Raw genomic sequence first — 25,463 nt, forward strand, 5'->3', positions numbered from 1 at the left:
ACTCTGTTAAGAATCGAAATTGATTCTATAACAAAATCTCCATTTTTGGATTTAAAAAAATTTTATGAAGCTCAACAGCATGATCCAGAGGTACTGAACCTTCTCAAAAACAATATGTCATCTTTGAAGTTTGAATTCAAGCTGTGCCAATATGCTGGTGGCAATATTCTTTGTGACATCTCCACAGATGTTCCTCGTCCATTTGTTTTTAATTGCTTTCGCAGACTCATTTTTAATCATCTGCATAATCTATCACATTCAGGCATTGCAGGTACTACGAAACTCATTTGTTCTCATTATGTACGGCTCGATATGAAATGTCATATCACTAACTGGGTGAAATACTGTGAATTTTTTCAGTGATAAAAAATAACCAGGCACTTTATAGGCCCACTGGGTACATTATCCCTCTCTGACGACCATTTTTCAGAAATCCACATGGATATTGTTCATCTATTAGTATCAGAAGGCAACATGTACATTTTAACTCCAATAGATAGATTTTCCAGATGGTCTGAAATCATTCCTATCCCTGATATGAAAATGAAAACTTTTTGCAGAGCCATTTTCAAATCAAGGATATCTTGTTTTGACTCACTGGTCATAACAACAGACCAAGGTTCTTGAAAGAGATCTGCAGTGTCTGCAAAGTTTGGGTACGAACAAAATCCAATGACAGCCTACCCACTGTCAAATGGCACTGTTGAACAATTTCATCAACATTTAAAATCCTCTCTCAAGGCTCACAACACAAAGGATTGAAACACTCGTTGAGTTGTTTTCCTTGGTATCAAGTTACATGATAATGGCACCTAGGATATCTCCGTAATGACACTCAATTAATTACTAATATCTGGCATAGAATGCAACAACTGCCATGTGGCATTAAAACTCAAACTTCACTTTTTGCCGCTTTTTCTTACAGAAATGGCTGCTAGAAAAGGTTTAGCGCTTATATTGATTGTTTAGTTTAATTATTGAGTTATTAATTATATTTACTGATTATATTAATAATTAGCTTGATTATTAATTAGATTTATTGAATCTGGTGCAAAAACTGTGAAGTTGGACTTTGCCCTTGAACCCAGTTTTGAACTCTATCATACTAAACTGCATTTCTAAGGTATTTTTTCCTCGGTGCTTTATATTTCCTTAAATTTTACACATTTTAATTTTTTATATTATGCAATAAATAGAAATTAACTGTAATTCAAGTGAAATTTTTTAAAAAGATTTTTTTTTTTTAGATAACATCTGAAATTGGTTTTTCTGGCAATTTAGTTTCTCATGATAAAAAATCTATATAAAAAATATTTTCTAGAAAGAAAAAATGCATTTTTCATTTCTCCAATATATATTGATTTAATATATGAAAAAAAAAAATTGCACAATTTTTGAAGCAATTTCGGTCTACAAATTGAGCAGTCAGAGGGTTAAAGATGTTCAACATAGTAAATCTGTTACCGAACTCTCTAGGAAACAAACTGTCACAAGATCGGGAAGACATATTCACTTCCCAAATGAGCTTATGTTATTTCATTTTTATATATGTGCATTATAATCTTATCATATGTTGAATCACATTTTATCTTCTTCTAAAGTTATATCCTTGTTTTGTCATTAAACCTTTCAGGAAGGGCGTACCATATACATATTCCCTATGTACATCTCTCACAGCCAGGTGTCCCACCCATGCATCATTGGACAGCTAACGCAAGGGACGGGTGATGCATATACACATTTTAAGCTGAAACATGTTTGAAAGACCACTAGATGGCATCCTGTGCCCATTACTTTTGAACTGAATACAGTTTTAGGATTCTGAATCTTGAGTTTGATCACATTCTGCATAACATTGCTGTCAGGTGTTGCAGGGAAGGAAGCAAAGCCTAATGTAAACAAACACAGCTTGTCTCTTTAATTCACCACATGATATAAACATTCACATTTAAGATATCCCTTCGAATTCTTTCTTTATTCTCTTTTTACTACTATGTAGGGTCTTTTAGGGTTACTACGTGGAGTTGTAATACACTTTGCATTGCTTTTATTTCGCATGCTTCTCTTTTTATTTCCAAAAGCCTGATGTCATTTTATTATAGCAAAAAAGCCTTATTTATCAGAGGAAGAATATAGTCTCATGGTAAATAAGCCAATTAATGACATGGATGAGAGTGATGGTGTTGGTGTATTTAATTATGGCAAAGCACACTAGGGCTATCTGCCTAAGGGGAGGGATGCCTTCGTGGAGGACTTTCTAAGGGAAACTGGCTCGTATACACGTTACACATGGGGAAAACCACGAAAACACCCATGCAGCCAGCCCGTTCGCGGGATTCGAACCTCGGACCGAACTACCAGTGTTCAGCAACTTTACCGCTCGGCCGCTGGTGGGCTGGATGAGAGTGATGATTCATTTTCTAAAGAGTTAGAGAGCAATATTTTTAGTGATTCTCACATGGATATTTTATCAGACTGAGCTCACTGAGTGTCAGCCTTATACTTCCCGTGAAAGATTCTGTTATCTCTTCTTGTAAATAACCTTTCTTGCATTTTAAAAATTAATTTTTATGTTTATTAATGTATTTTGTCAATTAAAACTTGGGAATAATTTGAATAGTGCTTCTGGAAATTATTTCTCAAAATAAGCAATTTGTTTCACATATTGTCATGTTAAGTAAAGGAAAATTATTATTAAATGCTCATTTTAACATACATGATAGCTTAACTAATAATCTAAAATTATGACTTTAGGACTCAAAATTTTTGTGTGTGTTTTCCTATAAGGCTTAGCGATGCAAAACCACCATCCTATGGGATGATTCCTTTCAACTTCCATACGTCCCATGAAAGATCTTAAACAAAGGCACGCTATCTTGAAAGGGTTAAGGAGGGAGAAAACTTGACAGCAAGGATCTGCTGAAATATTTGATAATCTGATATCGTTCCTTCGAGTAGCCATCAAAGGAACTAGGGGGGACTCTGTGGTGCTAGCAACAAGGAGTATGCAGGCCTTGTGCCCACACTGCTGATAAATATGGAAACCCTAAGAAGAAGTTTGGAGAAACACAGACAGAGAACAGAGAATGGCTATCGAGGAGTAGTATGCATACCTGAAACCTTGAAATAAAGATAAATTTTTATTGTGCACTATGTCTGATTAAAATTCTTGATGAATGCAGTGAGAATATTTAATGTGATATGAACAATGAAGATCTGCACCATGCCACAATGGTATCTACAAGTCTTTGCCTTAATTAACAGATTACATTACCTTTTATAAAAATATGATTTCAATAGTAGACGTGATTTCGGACAGCAGAACCTTTTATTATGGTTTCTGATATTAATGTATGACCAGCTTGATTAATTACAAAAACATTTTGTATACATTCTTAAATTACAGAAAATGGTTTAACAAATAACTTTTGCTACCTCCGTTACTCAAGTAATCAGGTGTTGAAACCCCCATCAGATTGAATAGTCAGTACAAAATGATTTATCACAGTGTCTGAGTTGAGCTAAAAGAACGAACATATTCTCATGTGAGAATAAATGTACACCTTGCTGTAAACAGTTAGAAAAACAGACTTCATTGCATGTGTTAGCAAGTCTATTTATTGAACAGGATATTTCACCTGAACCATTGTTTACAGTAAAACTGGTACAAACATTGCAATGGGCATCTTTATATATTTCTAACAGCATTATTCCTTCTAAACTTAAAGGCAATAAATTTTAATCAGTAGCCGCTGTTCAACTGGGTAATTGATATCCACTGCTTTGTATCTTGACAGTTAACAGAATACAGATTAAGCACAACATAAAATGCGGTTCAGAATATATTGTTTAAAACCTAAATATAAAAAAAGGCAAAATGAAATTTTAATCTGGAAGTCTACAAAAAGTTCTCAAAAAATAAATTAACGGACAAGCTACATATTAAGATTGTACAGGAACTGTTTCTGAATGAATCTACAGTCAAACTTTCCTCAGACATTATGTGGAAGCCAATTACACAGCACCTAGATCACGAATGGCATATTGTCAACAGCCAGTGCTAGGGAAAATCAAATTACATGAGAAAGAGTAATGATCAAAACATATACTCAAATGGCATATATTTGACTGATGATCTGTATATGCCCATAGATATCAGGATGAAATACTGCACACTTGTATTAGGTGTTTCAGCAAACATTTCAGGACATGTTGATCTGATTTTATTTTCACTGATGATAATGTGCATCCAACGTTCAGCAAACCTCATCTACGAATTTATTGAAACCAAAGAAATTCATTCAGCAAACTGGCCAGTAATATCTATCTGAATCTCACATAAAACTTATGGGCCCATCCTGGAAAAGCTTTGCACATGAAAATTTTCCCCTTACACATTTCAATATTTTCAAGTTCATTACCAGATGAGTGCACACTTTTATACCCCCAAATTCAAATTAACTTTCTTAGTAAGCATCAAATATTGTGTTAAGCAGGCATCAATTTTAAATAATCACATTTCCTGTGAAAAAAAGTCTGCATCTGTTTTTGATACGCCTACTTTTCTTTAAATTTTGTTATAATTCTTCAATTTTTAGTCCAAAGGGGCAATTTGCCCTGAAGGGCTATTAATTTCGTGTTGACATTTTGCGTGAATTCACGATAAGTTTTGTTTCACTTTTCAAATTGTTGCCACCAAAATGTTATCGTCCTGTATTATATTTAAAGAAATTAAATAATGAAGGAATCTGCATGAATGTATGTATGTTTTTCGCACTGTGATAAACAACGGTATCTACAGCCATCAAAATTTGAATAACATAATTTACCATAGAATATGGGCATGTGGAAGCCTTCATTTGAATTTGAAATTTGTTTTATAATCCATTTCATATTTCGTAACACTTCCAACGAATTTTTGATTAACAAACTAAACAGTTTCAAAGCGAGCAATGGTAACACCATACGAAAATAAAAAACATTTTTATCTCCAGCGGGTGGAACTCTTTATCGGAAATTCTAAAGATATGCTCATTATAAAATTATTTTGTGATGTTGCTGTTGAACTGAATTTTATGGTTTGAGAACGTAAAACACCATATTTAATAAATAAAGGTGACACACAAAATGTTAAAAAAGCGCCCCTTTGGATATAATTTAAAATTTCAACCCTTTCAGATTTTTTTAAAAAATAACATTTTAGCACCATAAACAAAAATATGCAATTATTCAGTCTTTGTTTGTGTATTATGACGCTCAGCATCACATGCAAAAAACTTACTTAATTTCATTCAACAGTTTTTGAGCAATTTGTATGTATTATGTATGTAAAGATAATTTTTGATAACAGTCTATTACAACTTTTGCAATCTTTCTGAGGTTTAAACTAGCTGTTAAAAAAACATTTTCAGGAGTTAGTACAGAAGTAATTTGGTGAATAATACTAACAATCCGTATGAGTAGGCAGCTTTCATGAATTCATACACATAGCCACTGTATATTTTTATGTTAAAGATATTCAGCTTAAAGACTAATACTTCAGAAATAGTTCTATTGATACCATTCAAGTAGTTACATATTGTTAGCCTTTTTAATTTTCTTCCCTACAAATTAATTTTATGCCACCTTTCATAATTTTAACAATACTCAGGTATTAGTAAAACCACCTTGATGCAATTCAGTGTTTACAGAAGGGGGGAAAAAAAAAAAAAAAACCTCATAATTAAAACATATCTACATATGGTAATATACATACTTTATATTCTTATTACGTATTTAAGTGGGAAAAAATCAATCAATAAACCTACATAACAAGCATTTTTTTTTTTTTTTTTTTTTTTTAAATTGGAATTTTGTGGTGATCACTTAAACATCAGATTCAAAGTAATCATGGCAAAATTGTATTCCTGCAGGAATTTTACCACAGTTTCATTCACTGCTGGCAAATTTCACGTTTTAGAATTGAGTTTAAAAGCAAGAAATATCAAGACTTATCTTTACAAAAGCTGTTAGAAATCAGAAGTAAAAAAATATGAAAAATGGCAACAATGCTAGACTGAAGAATCATTATGTGGTTGGTTGCTTGAGGTTGACATATTCTTAAAATCTGGCAACTTTTACTGAGGTGATTGGGTTAATATGTAATATTTTATCTATACGATACAAACTAAATGGCAGTAATTCTTCCAAAACTATATACAGTGAACTAATTTAATAAGAAAAACAGAAAAATTATCAATCGCTACTAATTGTAAATTAAAAAAAAAAAGCACATAAAAGTCAGATTCAAACAAATAAATATTTACTTTGCCTTATGAACAACCACAACAAGTTTATTTCTTGGAATGCTGTATCTTATTGTCAGCTGAATCTTTGTAATCCCTGAATTACTCCGAGCACTTCTGTTACTTTTAATGCTATCCCCACTAATGCTAAAAAGAAACAAAGAATATCATTCAGTATACTGTTCGCCCAGCTAGGAGTTTCAAACCATAAGACATGCTCAAAACTTGAAAAAAAAATACATATATATTTTGTACATATCTATCTATATATAACGTAGAAATATTGATTGCATAGATGTTGATGCTTAATGAACAGCAAACTTAGCAGCCAAGGCAGATTCATTTTTATTTCAACTGACATTTGAGGCCACAAATAACTTGGCACTCTAATCATGTCTATTTCAAAACATTTATATTTTTAAAAGCTTAAGAACAGAAGTAGCAAGCAATAGTCTATTTGGTTGAGGAGCAGAAGCAAAGTGCCTAGTGTTCAGGATGAAATATTAATTTGGAATGGGTTAGTTTCGGTTTCAATGCATTTGACTGGATAATTAATAATGCTCCAAAATTACTGTTGGCTGTTTGAGTTTCAGTCCCCTTTATGTCACCAGTATAATGTAAAAGTCATATGATATACACTAATCTAGAAATGACATAGTCCAGAAATATTTATTAGAAACAATTACTATTTTTAAAACACAGAAATGAAATACCCAAATTAAAATGAAGAATTAAGGGGCTAATAAGTTAATAGATTTACATATTTTTTATCTTACATACACATTAGGTCCAACGGGAAAATTATGTCCATTTCGGAAGTGAAAAAATGCATTTTTCATACTTTTAATTATATTTATTGGCAATACAATTTCCATCGTTACTTACAACCTCTTGCCAGTGAGATGGCAATTTGTAGATATCATTTTAGAAAATGACTAGTCCTTATAGGCGAAGAACTCAAGTAGTGCTTGGCTAACATCTGTTTCATTTTTGAATTTTTTCCCTTCAAAAAATTTTGTAAGGAGAGAAAAAAATGATAATTAGAGAGTGCTATGTCTAGGAAGTATGGTAGATGTATCAGAATTTCTCAGTCTAGTTCTGAGATTTTCAGATGAGTCACCAAAGCAACATATGGTATGGCATGATGCAGTAAGATGTGTTTCCTACTGAACATCATTGGGCTCTTTTCTTTGACTGCATTTCCAGTGGTCCATTTGACGACAATATCTCTCTGAAATGAGCTCTTTTTTTTTTTTAGGATTCAAAAGCTCAATGTATTAATCCTCAGCCATATATGTCTCAAATGAACAACAGAATGTATGTTAAAACTTGAAATAACATTATCCAAATATATACAAGACAAAGTAAGAAATTTAGAAACCATTTTTCGATTATATTCTATTTTTTAATTGTTTTGTAATTATATATATATATATATACAGAAATATTTTTTCCCCCTGATGGTGGATAGCATAGCTACATGATTATGGATTGAAAAACAAAGTTCATACAGTTAGTTACAGTCATCATTGACAGTTGAGCAATCTTTTATTCTTGTATAACATTTTTGATAGAAACAAAACTAAATTGACACAATTTGTGTGCTCGTTCTTGGTCAGTTACATTTATACATTTTTTACATTGTTACATTTTTATAAACATTTTTACAATGATAAATTTGATGAAAAGTAAGTAGCAACATAACACAAAGCAAGAGAAAGTATAATTTTCAGATAAAGGCTTGATAAAAATCGTACCTCAACCTTTCTTTTCGTTAGTTAAATTTAGGTTAAGTTATATAAATATGTCAAAGCCCATGAGAGCCACCTGCAAAACTGGCTCAGGGTTGCCACTCAAACAGAAGAATGAAATTCCCTGACTTTTCCAGGTTTTCCAGGTGTGTTTCAAGAAAATTCCAGTCTATCCGCATAATGTACGTTGGCTGTGCTAAGAGGTAAATTAATTATGGTATTACTTGTATTGTGTAGCAAATTCACTTAATTATTCAATAAATCCCAGAGGACATTTATTCTTAATTATTCTTGGTATACTTTGATAATTTTTTTAGTTTTCCACTTAAGAAACTTAATAAAATTTAAGATATATACATTGGATAACAAATGTACGTTTTATTTAATTAATACTCATGATCATCACCAGTTCAACACGAGGCTAATCCGGTCCTTATAAATCACAACGCTATGCTAAATAGTTAGGTTAGATTTTAGGTAAATTTAATTTGCGTGAGGTATGTTCTTAAAAGGCACCTTAACACTTGAAAACACAAATATAATTATAATAGTTTTTGTTTTCTCCACTGAAGATTGAGATTAGAATCTTCCCAATCTGGAATAAAATAAGGCTTTTTTTGCAGACATTCTGCAGCTAAACGAAAGAAAGAAATCTATTTTAATAAATTGAGGTATTTTATATTAATTTCGCAGCATACATAAGGAAAAAATATGTGCATTAAATTTCGTGATGGTATGTCATCATACTGCTATAATTAATTTCAGGATTATGCCAGAGAAAATTTCCTGAAATTTGGAAATATTATTTACTAATGATAAATAAATTTAGAGGGAAGAAGCAACATTAAATTATATGAATAACATAAAAATAATTACTTAAAAATTGAATTATAATAATCAACGATATTTTAGCGAATATAGTTATATTACATGGCTAGCCTAGATGACTGATTACTATTTTTTTATTTTACTTCAAAATGGCAAGGTATTTATTAAAAAGAAAAAAAAAAGGTTTAAAAAGATTTTGCGGTAAAATTCTAGTATACGGTAAGGCTTTGGCACGATTTTGAAAATTGTCGCCAAAACCAAAATGACTCGTTTACTGCGCATCATGATGCGCCAAATCTTATTATTATTATTCTAACCAAAGAACGTCTATGTAAAGAAGAAAAGGTTCCATACAAGTAAAATGCTATTACGCCGCTAGAATGCGAAGGGAAAATTTGCCAAGGGATTTGGCGACGGAACCTGGCGGCCAGAATTTCCCTCTCCGCGATGTGTACAGGAAATTGAGAAACACGTGTTAAGAAGAAACGCTCTTTGACAAAAAGAAAACTACGAAAATCCGTTTTTAAATTATTGCGAAAAATCCAAGAAGAAACGTTTTATCAAAGGCGTTTCTTCTTGGATTTTTCGCAATAATTTTAAAAACGGATTTTCGTAGTTTTTTTTTTTTTTTTTTCCTGAAAATAACTAATCCATGAATTAATTTACTTGCACCAAAAAATATTTTCTTTTCCTTTAGAGTTTAACCACTTGCGCTAAGACAACTTCACGGTTGCGGTGCCATGCGCTACAATATAACAAGCGGTAAAGTGTCTCATTTACGCCGCTCCGTGCGTACGTACGCACTCTGCGAGTGCAATCCAGAGCTGTAACTCGAGAAATAAACAATCTCGTTGTTAGGCGACGTGTGCACCACATTATTTTCATTTCTGCGATAAATGCTTATCGACGTGGTGTTCACGTCGCTTGCGGTTTGAGACAAAAGCATCTCGATGTGCGTGGCACGTCTTTTTAGCGCAAGTGTTTAAAGAAATTTTAAACGATATTCATTTTATGAACTCTTGATAACGTGACCTTCGAACTTCGACACCGGTTTCGAGCTTTGGCGACAGATATATCAGACATGCACAGCTGTTTCCCTCTATGATCGAACGGAGCCACAGCCACGGCTGTTGCAGAGAGGTTTTTCTTCTTTACAATACATATTCTTTGATTCTAACCTCCATGGTACCGTATACTAGGATTAAACCCATTTTGTTTTATACGAGAACAGGTACTTTCTTTAATTCATGCACTGCACATGTGAATCTCGAGAATACTGGAAACCAAAACTTGCGGGAAAGTTGCTTTACCTTTCTAAAAGACAATCAAATTGGAGCTGCGAAAATTGGCTCTATGCCAGCTACCCGAATGACACTCACGTGATACATAATTCGCCAAAAAAGTTATCTCTTCCGACGTCGGTGCAAAAATCGCTTTTTTTGGCGGGATCGTTGTATGAACTTCCCTGACTTTTCCAGATTTTGACAAAAATACTTAAATTCCCTGACGTTTCCCTGAATATTTTGGTCAATTTTCGAATTCCATGACTTTTCCCGGTTCTCCCGGTTTTCCAGGTAGCGTGGCAACCCTGCTGGCTCATATTCACATTACACATTTGGAAAAACATGAACCCAGGCCTAAACCCATGTTGAACTACCAGGATACAGCAATATTAACCACTCAGCTATTGGTAGCACCAGCAAAACTTTAGATTTCAGTTCTCAAATTTTACTAGGATTGGCTGAAACATTATGTAAGCATCGTTAGTATTATACAAGAACCATATCAGAAAGATTAATGTTTAAATGATGCAATCTGTAGAGATTTATTATAATAAGCATATACTATTTTAGGATTTAAATGGATGGGGGGAAAAAAAGAGTTAAAAAGCTCTCTCTTTCTACATATACACATACAGAGTGAGATTTATAAAATACAGTGGAACCTCGAGATACGAGCACCTCTTTATACGAGAAAATCGAGATACAAGGAAAGTATGAGTGAAAAATTTGTCTCTAAATACGAGCATTGAGCCAGCCAGTATCCGTAGCATGTTTCCCAATCCAGCTGAACTCGAAGAATCCCCTCCTCAGATCACTCAGTGTTCTTGGATCTACGTGTTTGTGTGCTTTTGAATTAATTGTTTTTTACATTTAACATGAAAATAATTATTTCACGATGCCTCCCAAGAAGACTGTTGCCTCAGATAGTGCTGCAAAGAAAGGGGAGGAAGCTATGGCCAGTGAAATTAAGAAAGAAATCATAGATAAACATAAGAGTGATAGAACTCCCGAAGACTTACAGCTGTTCGACATCGACAATCTGCACTATTCTGAAGAAGGAAGAAATTAAGGAACTTGATTGGGCCAAAGGAATTACTGTTACTTACAAGCACTGTCCGAAACTCCAAAGAGATGCTGAGAAGCTGCTGTTGTGGATTAACAAGAAACAGTTAAAAGGCAGATTTGGTGTCGGAAGCTTTCATTTGCACGAAGGTTAAGATTCTCCGAAAAATACCAGGTATGTCAACTGAAGATGAGATGGCATTTAAGGCAAACCATGATTGGTTTGAAACGGACAGAGTTCCTACAATTTATTAGTAGGGATGGGTTTCTTCCTCAGTAAGTGTTTAATTGTGAAGAAACAGGTCTTTTCTGGAAGAAAATTCTTAAGAATACCTACATCATGCAAAACAAAAAATCTTTACCTGGCCACAAGCCAATGAAGATTGGTTTACCCTCTTGTTTTGCACCAAGAGGATTGTAAAATCAAGCCGCTGCTCATCTACCACTCAGAAAATCCACGAGTTTTCAAAAGGAAGAAGGTGCAGAAAATTCAACTGAATGTGATGTGGCTGGCCAACAGCAAACCCTGAGTAGCATGGCAATTTTTTACCGAGTGGCTCAATGAAGTTTTTGGTGCCTCAGTGAAAAAATACCTTCACAAAAATAAGTTGCTACTCAATGCTTTGTTCATCCTTGATAATGCTCCCGCATATCCTCCAGGGCTTGAAGATGATTTGATTGAGAAATTTTAGTTCCTAAAAGTCAAGTTTCTTCCTCCTAGCACCACTACACTTCTCCAGCCTATGGACCAGCACGTTATTTCCAAATTTAAGAAGCTGTACATGAAGCTGTTTAATTTCAAAGATGTTTTGAAGTGACAAACGTGTTTCCAGAGGTGTTTTAAAGTGGCCGAAAATACAAGCCTGACCCTCAGGAAACTTAGGAAGGATCACATCAACATCCTGAATTGTTTAAACCTCATTAATAAAGCTTGCAAAGAAGTCTCAGTAAGGACCCTGAATTCAGCATGGAAATACCTGTGGCTTCAAAGTATTCTTGACTTAAGTTTCGATCCTTACACTGTGGACAACACAGTGCAGACAGTCGAAGTTTGGACGTAGATAGTGCTGATCTGGATGAGTTAGTGGAGGAGCATAGTGAAGAACTTACAACAAACGAACTTAAAGGACTTCACAATTAGCAGCAGCAAGCGGTGGTAGAAAAGCTTTCATTACAGGAGGAGTGAACAGGATATGAGGCACTCTCTTCCAGTCAGATTTAAGAAGTGTCGGCAAAGTGGGAAGAAGTGAAAACTTTGAAGAAAATCACCCTAATAAAGCAGTATGTGGGCACACCATGAACTTGGGTAGTGACAATGTAGTGCAACATTTTAAAGGCATCTTAAAAGGAGACATATGCAAGTGTTTTTGGTAAAGCAACCTACACCTAAAAGAAAGTTAAGTGATTCTGCTTCTAGTGGGGGTAGAATTCAAAAAAAAAAAAAAAAAAAAGAGAAAGTGTTCCTGAATCAGAAGGGGACTCTCCTTCCCCACATCTCTATTGCCAGTCAGGACTCTTCACAAAGGTAAACTATGGTTACATTATTTACCAGTGTTATTTATTACGAAAATTGATTTTTATTTTGATATTTTAAAGAGTGCAGAACCAATTAACTGGATTTTCATTATTCTCAATGGGGAAGTTTGTTTCTAGATACGAGAAATTCACTATAAGAGCTCAATGCTGGAACAAATTAAACTTGTTTCTCAAGGTTCCAATATATATTGTTACCAATTTTGTACATATATGGATAATTTTAGTGAAATTATATTTTTCTGCATAATGTAACATGAAAATCTAGAGAAAGGGTGCTCGGGCAGAAAAATAAGAATACAGGGCTAAGTCTATTTAACATTGAAGCTATCTGGCTAACTTGGCGGGATACCGCCATGATGGCAATGCTTTGGAGACTAATTTTTCTCATCAAAGTTAGAGAGAAATCGCCAAAGGCCGCCAAACTTGGAGACATTTTGGTCTGGTCTCTGTTCCAGTAATTTCGAGAAGCAGAAAGTAGTACAAATAACTTGGTTGCGGTGAAAATTATATAAGGCCGGAGAGAGCAACTGCCTTCAGTTGTGGTTGTTAGATCAGTGTGAGTTCAGAATAATGAGATATCTTCAGGTTAGCTTTGCTCTTTAGATGCGGTTTGCATTGTGTTGTGTTTAATTTTCTTAGTAGTTTGAAGTGTAACTAGTGATTGTACTCCGTGATACTGCGAACAACTGTGCAAGTATTTCTGTGGAAAGTTCCAGAACTCTGAAATGTTTCTTTTGATAAAATAAATTTTATCAACCAATCATTGGACCTATGCAACAATATATTTAGTAATTTCACGTATAAAAGCATATATATTTATATATTATATGTGTGTGTCTTACAACATTAATTTTAACAGGTTTCTTTCGCGTGTTTACAGTTTTTATCCAGTTTTTCCAGATAAATTTTTTTAAAAAATTCTTCTTAGTTCATATTTTAGTAATACAGAGTTGAACTATTTTGTGGAGCTACAGCTCCTGGTAACTTTTTAGCAAGATCGCCGCAATGTTTCTACCTACTATTATTTCGTATCTTTTTGCAGCATTATGCGCAAAAATTTTTGAGACCAAATAGGTCTTACGTCTCATTACTAGTTAGCTTTACATTTCTTTTTCAATTATATACATGTATATATATATATTATTATTACCATACTTAACTTCTGTATTCCCCAAACCCTAAGTTTTCAGCACAAGATTGAAAATTTTAAAAATATTCATGTCTTTGATTCCTTCCTCAAGTCATTTAAGAAAGTGAGCTCCTTTAAATTATATGCCATAATTTTTAGCTCTGCTGAAACAACCACTTACTGGCTGTTTTCTTGCAAACAACTGTACTAGAACTGGAAAAATCAACACTTTCCATCAATTTGATTTCATTGTTAATTTCGGACTCTTGGGCTCTGATTGATAAAGAAATAATAGGGAAGCTTATTTTTATACATTTTACCAATGTTATAATAGCTAGAGTTTTCGGGGGGGATATACAAGGTCTGATGAAAAAAATATCTATGTTACCAGAAGTTGGTACTAATCTTTCACATAAATAATAATTTTAGTTGTTGGTAGTTTATCCGTGAATATTTTTAATTTTTTATGTTCTTTATGTAAAACTGCATCCTTCAGAAATTAAATTATTCACATCATTTTCTCCTCCAATACAATAAAATTAGTAAAGAAAGGGGAAAATATTCAAATAAATACGGTATAGGTTACATACATCTTTCTATCTTCAGATTGTTAGTTTTCAGCTAATTTTCCTGATAAATGGGGCGTCTTCTACATTTCTTATTTTATGTTATTAAAAAATATATTATTTAGAAAGTGAGTATAAGAAAAACAATGTTAATTTATACATATTTTATCTTCATGGGAGCATTTTCAGGGATTCAACAATACTGACTTATTCAGCTGCAGTTAAAGACCATATACCACAAAGATAAAAACAGACTGAAGAATTTTCTAGAAAATTTAATCAGTTTCTCTTTCTATCTGCAGAATTTGTCTTCAATTTAGTTGCAGCTGAAGAAAGCAGTAGGGTTGAATCATTAAAAGCACCCCTACTTAGATACAGCTTAGGCCAGTCAATATTTTTTTCAAGCTCAGTTTTACTTGGTGTGTAATTCTTTTCCATTATTTAGAAAGTTTTGATATTTTAATCTTCCAGTTTAAAAACCTTCATCTAAAATTAATTTTAATTTTTATGAACAATGAACTGCAGAAAAGCTTAAATTAAATAAACACAATAGCTCATTAAATTAAATATATACCTTGGTGGTGAAGACGTTTTCTTCCTTACAGGTGAGGGTGTTTTAATTGGAGATGATTTTAATGATGGTGAATCAGGAGGAGAAGTTTTCACAGGTGAAGAAGCTGGTGGTGAAGTATCTCTTTTTTCACTTCTGAATTCTGCACTGTCAGCAGCAGCAACCATGGAAGTTTGAATCATATCCTGAATAGTTGGGGTAGTTGGACTTAAAGGGCGAGCACTTAGAGAAACATCTGGCATATTTTCAGAACCTTCATCAATTTTACTTTCCTTTTCCTCAGGTGAATTTTCTTTTTCTGATTTATCTTTCTTTGTATAATCTATCTTACCAGAAGTTGGTACTAAAATCTTGAAAAAATAAATAAAATAAAAAAACTCACTAAAATATAGAACATAGTTAGTAAAGATTAATTTAACAGAAGTTTAAACACTATACACTACTTCTAAGATTTTTAGCGATGAGTAAAATTAATCAAGGAACAGAGATTGTTTCTTTTATGTTCTTGTAATTTAACAGAAAGCTTATTTTTATACATTTTACCAGTGTTAAAACAGCTAGTGTTTTTTTTTTTTTTTTTTTTTTTTTTTTTTTTTTTTTTTTTTTTTAACTATGCAAGGTCTGATGGAAAAAATGCAGATCATTTTAAAACAAGCCCTGGTTTTACTGAAACTCTTCTCACAGAAGTTTTTTCACTGCTGAAAACATTTAGTACCTTAGTAAGACTTCCATAAAATGATTTGTTCACATTAGTTTTAAATATGTTTTGCCCTTCTAATCTTTTTAGTGCCATCTTCAACATAAAAAATACCCAAAAGTTATATGCAGCCATGCCTGAAGAATATGGAAGCTGGAGATCATAGATAAAAACACTATCTTAATGGATCTCCTAGTCATCACTTTTCTAAAAGAGGTCTCTGCACCTTAACAGCACTTTGAAGGTAATGGATAAGGGTCAGTTGACTTTCTTTACTAACATTTTGCCCTTAAGGACCACACTTAGAAAGAACTATGCCTTGGGTGGTTAAAAAAATCAGATATCTCCATTACAGCTATGCCTGCTTTGGTCACCGAGACCTTGGTTCCATTAAGATGATTCCACCTTTACTTGAAAGTCATAACCACATACCAATGTTTCACCTTTTATTAAGAATATTTTCAGGAATCAGTGTCAGTTGAATTTAAAATTTAACAAGCTAAAACTGAGTACAGCACACGAAATGGCATTCTCAATTTACTCACAATCTAATTATTAGTTGACAATCTTTTATCACCAACCATTGCATTTTCTTGACTGTTTCAAGATTTCTCCAAGGTGCAACTGCATGTTCATCACTTTTGCCTGATGTTTCATCCTCAACAAAACATCAGATAAAAGTGATGTTACCTGATGTTTTATGATGCTACCAGCCGATATCTATGAAACATCATCACCATTCTTTGATATATGTTGTACTCATAGTTTCATTAAAAAAAGCTCATTATTTATCATATCAGCTGTGTTAGAATTGTGTTTCATCAAGTTTTTGATAAAACTCAATCTAGGGTTTTAACACAGCTAACATTCATTTTATAGTATTATGCTTCCACAATGAAGCTAATAATCAAATTCATAATATTTAATTACTTGTATATGTTAATATGCTTATAAAATGTATAACCATATTACAAAATATATATTTTTATTTTGAATATTGGATGATTATGCCCTTTATTTCATAAATAATTTATTCCATAACTGTATTACTCTGTACTAAGTCTGTTCACCAAATTGCCAGTAAATTACTTCAAAAATGCAAGCAAGTTAGCACCCTAACTATCATCAGACTTATAAAAAGAACAAATTAAAATAACAACTTTTATTTATTTTACAAAATATCTGTACCTTATAAGTACCTTAAAAAAAAATAATGGTTATTTTATGATACTAAATTCATGACAATCTGCTTTTTTCTGCTTGGTATGTGGTTATGTACAACATCAAAAGTTACAAACTTTAATACAGGTCGCTTGGCTTTGATGTTTATTCAACCAACTGCACATGGGATTAATTTACCAACTAGGACAGGATAGGAATTGATGCAGAGTCCCAAATCCTTATTTCCATTCCAAACTTAACCAGCTAGATTAACATAAAGAGTAACAACATAAACAACAACAAACAGAAGAAATGAAACTTCCAAACAGTTTTCTCACTCTTGTTTCAAAATTGGCATTTCATTATTTCCTGCTCATGTTGCACAAATGCAAAAACTAAGATTAAAAAAAAAAAAAAAAAAACTCAGACTTTTATTTAAATTTCCATAAAATTTAAATTATAAAAAATTAAGAAATTCCTTCCAAAGTTTTTATGCCTGGTAAAAAATGGATTCATCACCCAATCAGAAAGGTAATTAAAATGTGTAACTAAGTACATATGTTTCCTTTTAATATATGAGTTAAGGGATAGTTACCAAATTATTACAATTCCTTTCTTAAATATTAAAGCAGTTTCAAAAGGACAATTTAAAAGAAAAAAAAGATTAGATTTGGGTCAATAACATTCCCACTCATATCTGAAAGTGGACTGCAGAGAGTAAACATAAATTTAAATGGCACCAAGATAATCCTTGCTGAGACATACCCAAAGATTTAGAGGGCATACTAAGCATCATTTGATGAAGACCAGAGCTGCCAATCATCTGTGTTATAAGATAGGACACAGTTCACAGCTAAGATTTTAGTTTTTCATTAAATATATGGTAATAAAGAACTAATTCTGCATTTTAACTCCTAATTCCATTTTACTCCTAAAGTCAGTTCTGCTTCTCAATGAAAGCATCAGAATAAAGAAAATTTTAAGTTCGTAACAGTTTAAACTTTCACTGTATGAATTACTCCATTTTAAGAGCATCCAGAAGATTTGCTCATTCTTTTAATTCTTAACATAAGGATTTGTTTTTCCTTTTGTTAAATATAAAATCCATGATGTTAAAGTGAAATGAAGAGGGCTACATAAACAGAGGCTAAATATAGCTGTTAAAATACAGTAATTATTGGTCATGGCTGCTCTTTTGTTGCAGAAAATTTAACTTTCAATTTTTAACACTTTTTTACCTATTTTCCTTCATTTTAGTCTTAATTTTAAGCCGTCATTAGCTGAATAGTCATAAAATGAGTCTTGATTGATAAATCTGTCATTCCACCTGGAATATAAATGCAGAATACCTGCACAACCAAGAATAGATGGGCAGTGTTATTTTGAGAGGTGGGAAAATCAGACTCAAGCACAGGAGTCTTACTTTCCATACTGCACCAATCCTCTTTAACAGTACTACTCTTTAACAGCTGCAGTTAGTTAACAAACAAAAACTGCACTTTTAAAACAGGGTCCAAGTATGTATGTTGCTAGTTCCTTCAGTAGGATGCAGGTGTTTCACACATAGAAAATGAGGTCCAGATATTTTGTTTAATCAGAAATACATCTCAGTTACATGCACTTTTTCCTTGCATTTGCCTGAAAACAGGCAAAAAAAAAAAAAAAAAAATTAATCATTTGTATAGTTGTTTTAATTATCTTTTATTCACATTCGTAAACTACTTTCTAGCCATACTGCTCAAATAAACCTTATTATTATACTAAATACTTGCTCAATAACTTAGCAGCTTATAACTTTCCACACCCCAGTGTTTAACATAATTTGTCTCAGAAGACTACACTTCACAACTCGCTCCCTTTTTTAAAGCAGCATAAAAAGAGCTGAGAATGATCATTGTGAACTAACTTTACAAAAACAATAAGTATCACAGTAAACAACACACCAAAATGCAATTCTACTATACAGCATGGTCCATGTGGCTCTCTTATTCATTTTGTTGGCACTTGCCCTTCTGTAGTCGAAAAAATGTTAGTTAAACATTTGTAAAAACAAAAGACCCATCTTACTGCTTTAAATAACAAAGATAAATAATTATATTAGATATAATAATTGAATAATAAAAATTATAAAGCTTGGACAATGAAAACTATTGTAAATATTGTAAATTTATAATGGGAGGCAAACCCCACAGACACAGAGCATTTATTGCATTTATGGACAATATGGATGCCGAGTATGGTGACCTTTCATTGTACTGTCAAGTGTGCTGGCTAAGTACTGGAAATTGTCTACAACAGTATTTTTGGGTTGGGGAATAAAATTCTTGCTTTCCTCAAAAAAGAAAACATTGGGCATACGTATCAAGAAAAATTGGAAGAAATCAAGTTTTTAAATAATCTTGCTTTTCTGACAGATTTAACAACCTATTTAAATACTTTAAACTAGAAACTACAAGGCAGAAACCAAAATATATTCGAGCTTTATGGACAATATTGAAGGCTTTTGCAAAAATTTTTGCAAACACTACAGCACACTTCTCATTCTGTCAGCAGCTGAAAGAAGAAAATAACACAAATTTTAGTATGTTTCGTGAAATAATTTCTGTTACCAAGAGAGAGTTCCAAGACAGATTCCAGGATTTTGATTTCCTAAAAACAAAACTTTTATTTTTAAACAACCCCATAGAGACTGAAGTAAGTGAGGTGCCTTGCCACCTTCAAATGGAAATTTGTAATCTTCAGGCAGATCCATTCTACTAGATTAAAAAGTGTGATGTCACTGAACATTTCTGGAAACTGATTTCTGAAGAACATTTTCCAAAACTGCATAAATTCTCTTTGTAAATCAGCAGTATGTATATTTGGCAGGACATATGTGTGGAAAAGCTTCTTCTGCTCTCAAAATTATATCAAAAACGAGAAATCGCATTGGAAGTGCTTCACCAGAATCGAGCCTGAGATTTTGCCTTACTGAAATTACAGTGGACATTGATAAACTTGTATCAAAACAGCAGTGCCAATCATCACATTGATTTCTAGACTGTAAAATAAAATGATTCATTAAACTAGTGATTTATATGTAATTCATTTTCTTTCTTTAATGTCTTTGGCCCTCACTCTCCTATACTAACGTTTGATTGGCCCTTGGGTAACTAAAGGTTGGACCACACAGTACTATAATATGCTCAAAATAAAAAAAGCAGCATGTTTCTCAAAAAAAGTACTAAATTAGAGGTATGAAAAGAATGACAATTTTAATATTGCGTTAATATTTTTCTATAATCTTCATAAGCAAACTCAATTTGCAAATTAAATCGGGAAAATTCTTAAATTTAAATATTACAATATTTACAGAGTGGTTAAAGTGGTTAAAAAGATGAGCAACTCTGACAATTTGACATGTAAGCAATAAGACTTTAATTTCAGAACAGAACATAGCATATTTAATGAGTTATGTAATTATAATCAATTAATATTCAATGGCTTGCTTTGCTATTTCAAAAAATATTAACACACCTTGCAGTGAGGCAAACATTAAAAAATGAATGACACTGAAACTATCATTCAATAAAGAGAGCATATTTGTACAATTTAAAAAGATGGGATTACATTTAGAGAATTTATCAGATTCTACATCTTAAATACCAACCCTGAGTTGCAAAGTCATTAAAATTTTTGAATTTGGGCCGGCTCCAAGTAGTTGGAATGGCTCTTCTATTTGCATGCCCTTTTCTCTTAAGAGTCGGCATAGATGTATCCTTGTCATACCGATCGGCTTGTTGGACTTTGTATCTGTAACCTAAAATAAAGCATTTAGATTAAAACAAAAATAATAGTAGGATTATGTGATGCATAAACCTAAAACAAAGTATTTAGACTAAATCAAAAATAATAGTAGGATTATGTGATGCATAACTTTCTAACAATTTTCTTCTGCAACTGCCTTATATGAACGTCTAAAATCTAGAAATAAAGTGCTCTTGCAGGAAGAAAAAAGAATTGCTAGCTAAATGGATATTTTACCTCAGAATTAATATGCAGCACATATTATATTTTGCAATTCACATAAAAAAATATAAATACAGTTTTTAAACAAACAAATCACTAACTTTAAAGTTTTATACTTCACTTTTTACACTAATGTCTAAATGTATGAAATCTCTTTAAAAATAACACAGTGAAGGAAATGAAATATGTTCACTTGGCAAGTGAAAACTTCATTTGTCTGAAACTACATGCAGAATTTTTAAGTTTCACTATTTCCCAGTAGCTGCAGATTTTGATAAATCAGTTTCTGTGTCTAAAAGTTTCGGAAATGCTTCCTTTATATTATTTTTTTCACTAAACGCAGGATACTGTAGGAGGGAAGGATTTCTTACACAAAATTTCATTGCCTTTTACATGAAACCACAGAAGTATGCCAAGTGTCGCAGTAAGAATAACAGCCTTAATTACTCATCATGTTTCATTTCTACATTGTTTTCAGGACTGTAATAACATTTCAGCAGAACTTCCAATTTTGTTCTCTACAGGACTCCTAACAATGCTTCAGCTCTACATGCAAAATGGTGTCTTTCACACAGTAATAACCTATGCCATCAGGAATATCTGAAATGACATCCAACTAGTTGAATTTCAACCCAACTGTGGAATGTTACAAAAAGTGTGACACTGTGAAAGTTGAAAAGGTCCAATTTCCTTCCAAAAATTACAAGCAACTGGATACTGCTTGTTTTACATGTAAGCAGAACAGTTAACAGAAAAATCGCGGATTTTATGGCACCTGAGTAGAATCCGTGCTCCAAGAAAATACCAATCAGGTGGTAGTAATTCTATTTTTTTTACATACTACTTAATCTTTTACGTTTTGGGAGAGCATGGGTCAACTATTGGAAATCAAAGAAAATGTTCTTTTAATCACCAAAAACTACTGGGATTAACTACAATAATGCCATACTTTCACCATTATGAAATCTCATATACAACAAACAATATAAGAACTGAACTTTTTATTACATACATTCAAACTGATACTCTATTACTAATACACAGTGCAAAATTTTGCTCACATAAAAATGAGCATCATAGTTGAAACAGGGGTAATAAATTTCTTCATAAGCATGAAGTTCTTTGAAGCTGGAAAAAACTGTAATTTTCTTGTTTACCTGAACTTCATGATTGGACTGAGACTAGCTTTACAGTAGTTGATAATCAAGTACATGCATGTAACACATTTTCAAAATAGTATGTCTTTGAAAAGAAATAGGTAGCTTACTTCAACAGTGAGATCTTGAATTTCGGGGTTATGGAGAAGAAATCGAAATGCTTCCTCCCAAATAGGATCATTAGAATGAGGACGGATGGCACTAGACTCTTTGAAACCAGTCACAGTGAAATGAACTTGAGCACTTGGTTCTTCAGCTCCACGGTTAACATTCTGAAATACATGAAAAAGCATTTTAATGACAGGAAATTAATATACTTAATGAATTTCCTAATGCATTTTATAAGTAATACCTATCTTCAATATAAATGCAAATGTAAAATATAAATTCAGAGTTACCAAAGTACATGCACTTACCGGTAAATGCTTAGCACTATCCAAAAAGACAAGTAAAACTGCAGAATACATAGTATTTCTTGAATTAAAATTACGAATTTCCTGCAATTGCTGAAACATGCAAAAATAAGACTCGTTAAAGAACTTAAAACAAACTTCAGTTATATTTCAAATATTGTTTAAATATGAATATATTTATTACTTGACTCAAGTCTTCAGGATTTTCACTTAATGTTAACCAAGTTGACTGAATATGTACAGAACCTGATTTTGTATCTTCAAGTTGAAGCCACTAAAATAAAATTTTTGATAAGAAATCAGAATTCAAATTGATAGACTAAACCAAAAAAAAATTAAATTTTCACTCCTGCAATTCCACTCTTATTTTAAATTACTAATGAGTTGCAGAATAACATATTTTTATGAACTAACTTCACAAATTAATTTTAAATATAATGTGACTAGTTAAAATAATTCGTGCATTTATGGTAAATATTTTAATGTTTACTTGATTACTGCAAAGCACATGAGGACTATCAATAAACAGACTTTTGAGCAGATAATTTTAATAAAAAATTTTACAAATGGCAGTATTAAAAAAGAGTGGTAAAAGAGGATTTCTTACTAAAGAGCTTGGTATTATATGTAGAATACTACTCAAAAGTATTAAACAAGCCAAGTTTTCATTTCTTGCAACTGTTATGAAAAGTTGTATCATCATAAATATATTATGAAACATACATCATAAATATGATTACTGATTTCATTTAAACAACAATATTATTTTTGTTGAACTATCAATCTAAAATGGCAAGAAAAATCAACATATGAATTCAACAAAACTGTGATGAAATTGAATTGCTTTCTTTTCGTTTTCCAGATAAAATGCACAAAACATTGAGTATATTTTCAATGCTTTTTTAACATTAACTTTCCTGAGAATGGTTAAATTTCTACGCAAACATAAAAAAGAAGAAAATAAATTTTAAAAGTTATGGGTTCCTTGAACAGACAAAATAAGTTTATGAGTTTCCTCAGTCAACAATGCTTGAAGACTACTTTATTGTCATAAAATATCTAATTTGTAACTATATAAACAATGTTTCTGAATTTCATAATGTTTTAAGATTTTGCAGAAAATTTACAGGAATTATTGGTAAAAGGAAAACTGCCCATTTCAGAAAATCTAGCAAAAAACTAAGCACTCTACATTACAGCTTTTATATGAATTTTATTTGGCATGCCACTTCTTTTTTTAGTACCAAAAATTTTTAATTTGGATTAATGCCTAGAATTTACTGTCACCAAAAAATTCATAATATCTAACAAAATTTCAACATTTCATTTGTTTTCGTAAACAAACCTCAAACTGAACAATCTAGAGATTGTCCCCCCCCCCCAGAAGGACATCACAGATTCAGATAACAGAATAATTACAGGTTGCCTCCACAAAAAAAATTCTGAGGCTATTTAATTGAAGAACTCTTTACATCCTTATAAGCATATTTTTTCCACTCTTATTTAAATGCTATCAGTTTCTTTTTATTTAATTTTCAAATTATTTTTAGATTATTACTTGAACTTTTACAAGGTGTCACACACACACACACAAAAAAAAAAAGAGAGAGAGAGAGAGACTGGTCCAATAAATCATTGTACTTACAGAATCTGTTCTCCGTGACATTATAACCTTTAAAGTAGTTCACTTCAGCATTCACACACTTCTGCATTTGGTGATGCCATTGCTGGTAGCAGCTCTAGAACGAGGTTTTTGGAAGGGCCTTCAGGAGACTTTCCATTTTTGCCTGAACCTCTTCAGTTGAGGTAAAATGGGTTCCCTTTATGTAAAATTTAACTTTAGGAAAAAAAAAAAAAAAAAAAAAAACCAGCTGCATGGAGCCAAATCTGAATAAGGAAGATGCCCCAACACAGTAATGTTTTTGTTGGTCAGAAACTGTTTTACAGATAGGGCCGGGTGCATTGTCCTGGTGCAACAGCCTTCCATCACACTACAACTGTGGCCTTTTTTTCCCTAACTTTTTCATGTAGACTTTTTAGTAATTCAATGTAGTAGTTGATTAAGAGTCTGACCCCTGGGAACCAATTCAATTATGATATACATACTGGGCAGCCCTTTGGGCGCCCAGCACGCTCATCGTCTTCCACAGTGTCCTTTTCCCCTGAAAACCACTTATGCCAAACACACGTGCATGAGACAAAGTTTCATTTCCACTAGCCTCGGTTAACATTTGAAATGTGTCCTCCATGGCTGATTTCTTAAGTTTCACAAGAAACTTGATGCTGATTCGCTGTTCGGTTTTTACATTAGACATTTTTCTGGCAGAATGCAGTTGCATGGGTTCACTCAATGATTCAGTACTCACCGCTGTCGTGGTTGGTTAAGTCGAAACCTGCCACATGGGGAGAGGAGCTGTGTGGCTTGACGTCACCAAAGCAGTTGTTACCAGCTCCATTATGTTTTCAAGCTACACTCTTAGTCTCGGTTTTTTTTTTTCCTTGTGCGTGTGTGTCACACCTTGTCGTCTGTCTTCACAGTGAATTAAAAAGTCCAGTGAATTACACACACTGGCCAATGAATTAGAAACAAAGATCAATATTTTATTGGACAACCTGTTGCACATATAATTGCTCTGATTCGTTTGGGCATTGAGTCTACATGCTTCTGGAGTACCTTTACATCCAGAGAATACCATGCATTGACTATGCAGTTTTTTTAGATCTTGTAAATTAGATGGAAAAGGATGTTGAAGTTATTTATGATACAAAAGAAAAAACAAGGTATTGTAATTTTTTATTTCATATATTTGTTTGACAACATCTCAGAATGTACTTCAACTTCTACTTTGAGAAGCTCAGTTGAGCGATTTGTTGTTGACTTTGTCATATAACTTACATTGCATTAAAAGCATGGATTAGAAAAACGTTTAGTAAGATTCTTCTTCAGTTTTAGCATATTTAATCTTAAAATGCAATAAAGGAGACTGCTGTCGGATGTGTCTTTCCATCATATCCCA

General features: G+C 32.6%; 1 protein-coding gene across 2 annotated transcripts in view; it reads right to left on the reverse strand.

The window, feature by feature from the left end:
* The window catches only part of Esyt2 (extended synaptotagmin-like protein 2), a 147,824-nt gene that overhangs the window by 44,303 nt on the left and 78,058 nt on the right, over positions 1-25,463 (reverse strand). For both annotated transcript variants that reach the window (XM_085808483.1, XM_085808484.1), the window contains exons 13-18: positions 22,631-22,720; positions 22,450-22,539; positions 22,144-22,305; positions 20,518-20,667; positions 15,014-15,360; positions 6,306-6,431 (exon numbers count right to left, since the gene is read on the reverse strand). In XM_085808483.1, coding sequence (XP_085664609.1) covers positions 6,306-6,431; positions 15,014-15,360; positions 20,518-20,667; positions 22,144-22,305; positions 22,450-22,539; positions 22,631-22,720 — 965 coding nt within the window. The remainder of the gene's footprint in view (positions 1-6,305; positions 6,432-15,013; positions 15,361-20,517; positions 20,668-22,143; positions 22,306-22,449; positions 22,540-22,630; positions 22,721-25,463) is intronic.

Source organism: Stegodyphus dumicola, chromosome X1 (genome assembly GCF_044657685.1).
Source record: "Stegodyphus dumicola isolate Sdum_Otavi_A_Nest chromosome X1, ASM4465768v1".
Classification (NCBI taxonomy): Eukaryota; Metazoa; Arthropoda; class Arachnida; order Araneae; family Eresidae; genus Stegodyphus; species Stegodyphus dumicola.